The following is a 6,547-nucleotide window of genomic DNA, read 5'->3' as shown; positions in this document are numbered from 1 at the left end:
CTGCTGTCCACACAGGCAGCCCTGGTGCCACCGTGGTTAAGTGTCAGCCTGCTACCAAAGAGTCAGCAGTTCTAACCCACTGCCTGCGCTGTGGGAGAAAGAGGAGGCTGTGTACTTGCAGGAAGATTGACAGCCTCCAAAACCCTAGGGGAAGCAGTTCAACTCTGTCCTACAGGGTCCTTGTGAGTCGGACTGACTTGAGGGAGGGCAGTGGATCTGGGGTGGCGACACAGGTCAGGAGGGTCTGTGTAGAGGTGTGGACAGCAGTCCTATCAGGCAGCAGAGATGGGGGAACTGGAGGAGAGTCAGGAGGGGGGGCGGGTGTCGCACAGCGGGGACACTGAACACAGACCCAGCCCACTAAAGAAACCCACCTGACCCCCAAGCCCTGTAGCCCCTCCCCAGGGGCGGCTTTTACTCAGCCCCCATGTGCACCACCTCCTGCGGCCTGCTGGCCTGGGCTGCCCCCACCGCAGACCCAGAGAGACTGCACTGCCCTCGTCACAGACCCGGACACAGGCCTCGGCAGTCCTGGGTGCCAGCTGCGGTAGTGTCAGGAAGCACCTCGGTGCTTCCTCTGCCTCTGGGCCCGGCCGCCATCCCTGAAGTCTAGGGGACCCCACGGGGACCTCCAGCTCTCTGGTCCCATGCTATGGCTGGGTCCTAGGTGACCCATCCCAGCTTCTCTGGGGAGCCTCCCACCCCCAGGGCCATCGTGGCCTCAGCGCTTCCTCCTCAGATGGCGGAGAGAGCAGGCTGCCGGCCCCGAGAGGAAGGAGAGGGAGCCCTGCTGCTGCCCTGGGCCAGCTGCGAGGAGCCTGAGGTGCTTGTGGTGGGCTCACCCTCTGCAGGCGTGAATGAGTCCCCACTGATGACCTGGGGGGAGGTCGAGAACACGCCCCTGCGAGTAGAAGGAGCAGAAACACCTTACGTGGACCGGACTCCAGGCCCAGCCTTCAAGGTGAGTTGTGGCAGGAGGGGCATCTGATGCTGGGTCAGCTGCAGGCGCTGAAGGCAAGTGGCCAGTGGAGAGACTGGGGGCTGCTGGCAGCCATCAGAGACGAGGCAGACAGACTCTTGACTGCTCCGGGCAGAGGTGCCAGAGCCACACCGCACCTTGGCGGCTAGTTCTGGAGCCTGGTCTGGGTTGCCTGGGATGCGTTTTCTCTCCTGAGAGTCTGTGCTTGCTAACAGGGCACTGATGGTGGGGACTCAGGGTGATGGGCTCAGTGAGACTAGAGGCAGACTCGGGGCTGCTGAGCACAGAGGGCAGTTGTGGGCAGGCCCAGCCCCAGAGTTCCTGGAAAATGGTCCTTATGACTTGGAGAGGGAAGGAAGAGAGGTACCTGGAAGCAGAGGAGGGGGCCTGATGCACCAGGCATGGAGGACGCAGTGCCGTAGTACTGCGTAGCAAAGTCTAGAATCACTGTAGGAGAGAGCCTGGGGGCGCAGCGGGTGCGTGCTTGGGTGCCAACCAAAAGGCTAGTGTCCGCTCCAGAACAGATCTGCCGATGTCCAGCCTCAGACACCCCCTAGGGGTGTTCTACTCCGCTCCACCCGATGCCCACAACGGCAAGCTCCGTGGATGGAGAAGAGGTCATTCCCAAACCACCACCACCACCTCACTGCCACTGAGTCCATGCTGGCTCCTAGTGCCCCTACAGGACAGGGAGGGTAGAACTGCCCTGTGGGTTTCTAAGACTAACTCTTTACAGGAGTAGAAAATCACCCTTTTAAAATAAAAAATAAAAAATCACCCTTTTTCCCCCAAGGACCGGCAGGTGGTTTCGAACAGCTAAGCTTGAAGGTAGCAGGCCAATGTAACTACTGCACCCCTTTTAGGTTAGTAGCCAATTGTGTGCCCCCCAGGGAGCTGGTCTTGAGCCTGGCCCCTCTGCCCCAGTGGCTGCAGTCAGCTTGAAGTGCAGCGGACGTAGAAGCCTTTCTCACTGCAGCACCAGAAAACGCAGACTTGCCTGGCAGCGCACACTTGTGGAGCCACCCCCAGGAGAAGGCTCCTGTCGGGGCAGAACCCCAGCTGTGGGCCCTGCCTGTCTACAGAACTTCCCTGCCCCCCAGCAGAACCCTCCTGGTCTGAAGGCCACGTTTGTCCAGACAGCCCTGGACAGCGGTTCTGTTGCCTTGATTCTGAAATTCAGGACACAGAGGCAACCCCCCAGAAGCTTGAGACCCTAAAGCGCAGCGGAAGACCCGTGTCTCTTTCGCTGCCATCGAGTCAATTCCAGGTCCCTGCGACCCCCCAGAGTCGGACTGCTCCCGAGAGGGGCTGGGGCTGGATGCCTTGGCGGGGGTGGGGGGGGGGGGTCTGTTTTTATGGGAGGAGACAGGCACTGGCACGCTAGTTAGCAAGGCAGTGCTCAAGCCACTGTGCCACCATGGCTCCTTACTGGTAACTCTCAACCCACTGCTGTCAAGTCAGTTCTCGCTCCCAGCGACCCTCCAGCTCAGAGTCAGACTGCCCTCTGGGGTTTCGGAGGCTGTCAGTCTAGGGAGCAGTGACTGCTGGTGGGCTATCAGCCCGGCGCTTCGCCCACACCAGCCCCCAGGGCGCCTCGTGAGGCTGTGTAGATGTTTCAAAGTGTGCTAGGGGCCTTGGTGGTGGCATCGCGGTGCCGCATGTGGCTGTGATCTGCAAGGTCGGCAGTTTGAAACCACCAGCAGTTCCGTGGGAGGGACTGGGCACGCGACTCCTGTGAACACTCTTAGTCACAGTTACAGTCAGGAGCCCACACGGGGTCACTACGAGTCACCGCCGACTGAATGGCAGTGAGTCTCTCTCCTCCCGTAAAGAGTCAGAGTTCTGGAAACGCACAGGGCCAGGTTTACCTTTGTCCTATAGGGTCACTCAGTCCGCTGGGACTCGATGGCAGTGAGTTCGGTGAGCGCCTTAGTGTCGTGGTTAGACGTCGAGCTGCCTGCCGTGAGGTGAGCAGCTCGAAGCCATGAGTTGCGCTCCACTGGGGGAAGGTGAGGCTTTCTACTTCTCTAAAGCGTTGCCGTCTCAGAAACCCACAGGGGCAGCTCCGCCCTATCCTATGGGGCGCCATGGCCCTGAGTTTGGCTGGAGTGCCCCTAGAGTTTGCAGGGCAATGAAAATGAGAAATCCTGAAGGGAAAGCCCGCAGCTGAGCCTGAATGCAGGCTATGGTAAAGACAGCAATTTGAACGATCCTGGAAAGCTGAGAACTTGGAGAGCAGGCAAGCTGGAGCCTTAGTCTGGACAGTTTAGGGGAGCAGACAGCCGCCTGTTCACCCTTTGGAGAGACGCGAGTGTCTGCCGTATGGTTATCAGCCCACTGCTTAGCCCCTGGCGCCACCAGGGCTTCTCCGTATATAGCGAGTCGGGGCCAACTCAGCGATCCGCCCGCCCCACGCCCTCCTCGCAGTCGTCCCTAGCTCTGAGCCCGACATGCCGGAGCTGTGCATCGTTACTCAGGGTAAAGCAAAGCTCTTGGTAAAAAGCAAAACAAACAGGGACATTCTCAAAGACACTACCGACTGATGGCCACCAAACTCCCGGTCACCAGAGGGGAGCCGCTGAAAACAAGCCCTGCTTTTGTCCTGAGAGCTTGTCTGAGGCCGCGAACAGGGCAGTGCTAGACGAAGAGGAGTAGAGAAGATGAGGGCAGGCGGGGGTGGGGGGGCTCTGCGGGCTGTGGGGGCAGGGGCAGGGCTCCTTGTGGCTGTTCCTCAGTGTGAGACTCTGGGACCTGGGCCCACTTTACCCACCCTGCCACCACCACTGTTACTGCTCCCGCCTTGTAGATCTTAGAGCCGGGGCGTCGGGAGCGGCTAGGGCTGAAGATGGCGAACGAGGCCGCCGCCAAGAACCGAGCCAAGAAGCAGGAGGCCCTGCGGAGAGTCACGGAGAACTTGGCCAGGTGAGGACTGGCGCGGTTGGGCATGGGTCCCCGGGAATGTGGCTGTGGGGACCGCAGGGCAGGTCATAGCATCTGAGGGCCCTCCACCCCTGGGCTCCTCTTGCCAACCTGCGATGACTCGACCTCAGCCTGACCTCGCTGCCCTCCGTGTGACATGCTGCACCGCTTCCTCGCCCAGGGCCCTCGGCCTCAGCTCAGAATGACCAGGGGAGCTCCTGTTGCTGGGGTCCCTGAGCTGGCCTAATCCTGCCTCTTTTCCCCCCACTCCTGCCATAGCCTCACCCCCAAAGGCCTGAGCCCAGCCATGTCCCCAGCCCTGCAGCGCCTCGTGAGCAGGACAGCCAGCAAGTACACCGACCGGGCCCTGCGGGCCAGCTACACACCATCCCCAGCACGCTCCACTCACCTCAAGACCCCAGCGGGGGGCACCCAGACCCCTACCAGCACGCCAACTGTTGGCTCTGCCACGCGGACCCCCATTATCCAGGACCCGGCCTCCATCACAGACAATCTGCTGCAGCTGCCTGCGCGGCGCAAAGCCTCGGATTTCTTCTAGGCCAGTGGGCCTTCGCGGAGCCTGCTGCAGATGACTTTGGCCGGCTGATGCCCAGGCCCAGCCCAGGACGGAGGCAGTGGAGCTGGCAGAGGAAGGGGAGGTGCTGCGGCCTGGCCGCACAGGACCCTTGCACAGCCCCCAGCCCCCTCTCCCTTATGGACGTTGGGGGAGGCCTTGTTGGCACTATTTTTACTGAAACCTATCCAATGGTGTCATTAAAGAGCAACTATCAAAGCTGGCTGGCCGCCTCTGGGTCCACCCTGACCCATCGCTTGCTGCTGACACACGCTCACAGAGTCGATGGCCCCTGGCCCAGGTCTGCCCCTTAGACCACTCTAGAGGGTCCAGGACCTTCATGCCCCGGCCATACAGACCCTGCCTGCTTTGCTGGTGGCTGGGGCGTGACTCTGCGCGGGGAACCTTCCCCGCGCCTCGGCTGGGCTTTCCCACGTGTCTGGCTCTGTGACTCAAAGACCGGCGGGCTGCTTCTGTCCCTTCCCTTTGACCGCCACTTCCCACCACACCCGTCACTGGTCCCTCCAGCTCGACTGCCCACCCCACCATAGGATCCCCCAGGTAGCGGTCACCTGGGCCTTGGTGTCCAGGCACTTGCCTGGGACCAGGAGAACACCAGCTTCTAAGCCTCCCATGGCGCCTCGAGCCAGGGTGAGGGCCAAAGTGGGCCGTAGGCCTGCCCCACAGCATGCCCGCTACACCTGGCAGGCCGCCCTGGACCTGCCTCCCCCAAGTCCTTGCTGCTCCCCAGAGGCCAGGCCCAGGACTGGACACCTGCCCCAGTCAGCCCTGACCTATGCTCCTGACAGTCCCCAAGAGCGCCTGGCAGGGCTGAGGCCCCATAGGCCCTGCGCCGTCTCATGGTGCACACTGCAGGGAAGGTTGCAATGGGGCTAGACTGTCTAGGAGGCTGGGAAAAGCTGACACGTGCCCCTAGGGGGTGGGGAGGCTGAGATCAGAGTGGATGTGGAAAAAGGGGTGCTCTCTAGGCCAGGCCCCCATAAGGGCAGGAATTAAAAGCCGGAATACCTGGAACCCTGGGCTAGCCGATGCATGGCTTGCGGACCCTGAGTGAGGGCTGGACATACAGGAAGGCAGTGTGTGCAGGCCTGCAGGAGGCCTGGAGGTAGGTGGAGCAGAGGGGGACTGGGTGAGGTGGTGCAGCAGGGTCAGGTCGGAGCTGGCTGCGTTAGCTCCGTGCCCCGGCCTCACAATGCTTCCCCCCTCTGCCGGGAGTCCGGGGCCTGGGCGCCTGCGCTGGAAACACCTTTTAGTGCAGGGAGGAGCGGCCTGAGTCCTAGAGAAAAAGACTCCTGGTGGGCACTGTAGCAGCTTATACAGACTCTGTGGTTTATTGGCTGGACGGTAAGGAACGTCTTTGCTGCCAAGGGGAAGAAAGCTAATAGAAAGTAATCAAAATAGTGGTTTTTAATTGACGGACTTTACTCGGGCCTCGCACCTGTGCCGCCTTCAGCTCCTACCTGGTTGCTTAGCTTAAGTCACTGGAGCGCCAGCCACTCACTGCGCTCCCCCCCACCGCCGGGGCCCTCGCCACCACTAGGTGCTGGCTTTGCCCACCTCGGCCCCCGAGGGGTGATGGTCTTTGGTCTTGGAGGTCTCCGCCAGCCTGTCCTCCATCCTGCTGTCCTCATTCTCGGGCACCCCCAGCAGCCGGTGTTGGGGTTTGGCCCCCAGCTTGTGGTCAGGCCGGTGGTCAGGCCTCGAGCCAGGCCGGGTGTCGAGCTTGCAGTCGGCCCTGTACTTGCCCTCACCCTCCCTCTTGAAAGAACTGGAAGACATGGCTTTGGGCTTGGGGAGCTGCAGCCAGGCGTGACTGAGGATCTCGTCGATGTGCAGGCGCCGGTTGACGTCCGGCTGCAGCATGCGGTAGATGAGGTCCTTGCACTCGCTCGTCAGGTTCTTGGAGCGCGGGAAGTCCACGCGATGCTCCTTCTGGATGCGCAGCATCTTCTTGATGTCGGAGTCGTCGTAGGGCATGGAGCCGCAGACCATGATGTAGAGGATCACGCCCAGGCTCCAGATGTCGTAGACCTTGGGCTGGTAGGGGATGCCCT

General features: G+C 61.4%; 2 protein-coding genes across 2 annotated transcripts in view; one reads left to right on the top strand and one right to left on the bottom strand.

Moving 5' to 3' along the window:
* Positions 1 to 4,695, top strand: part of ESS2 (ess-2 splicing factor homolog) — an 11,223-nt gene extending 6,528 nt beyond the window's left edge. Inside the window, exons 7-9 of the mRNA XM_004716314.2 lie at positions 771 to 961; positions 3,786 to 3,901; positions 4,178 to 4,695. Coding sequence (XP_004716371.1) covers positions 771 to 961; positions 3,786 to 3,901; positions 4,178 to 4,457 — 587 coding nt within the window. The 3' untranslated portion in view covers positions 4,458 to 4,695. The remainder of the gene's footprint in view (positions 1 to 770; positions 962 to 3,785; positions 3,902 to 4,177) is intronic.
* Positions 4,696 to 5,894: 1,199 nt separating this feature from the next.
* The window catches only part of TSSK2 (testis specific serine kinase 2), a 1,287-nt gene continuing 634 nt past the window's right edge, over positions 5,895 to 6,547 (bottom strand). The window contains exon 1 of the mRNA XM_030885470.2: positions 5,895 to 6,547. This exon is cut by the window's right edge and continues 634 nt beyond it. Coding sequence (XP_030741330.1) covers positions 6,030 to 6,547 — 518 coding nt within the window. The 3' untranslated portion in view covers positions 5,895 to 6,029.

The sequence above is a fragment of the Echinops telfairi genome, unplaced genomic scaffold (assembly GCF_000313985.2).
Source record: "Echinops telfairi isolate 266 unplaced genomic scaffold, ASM31398v2 ScPeMD7_29;HRSCAF=101, whole genome shotgun sequence".
Lineage (NCBI taxonomy): Eukaryota > Metazoa > Chordata > Mammalia > Afrosoricida > Tenrecidae > Echinops > Echinops telfairi.
Note: the sequence above shows the minus strand (reverse complement) of the source record. Positions and strands in the feature narration are given on the sequence as shown.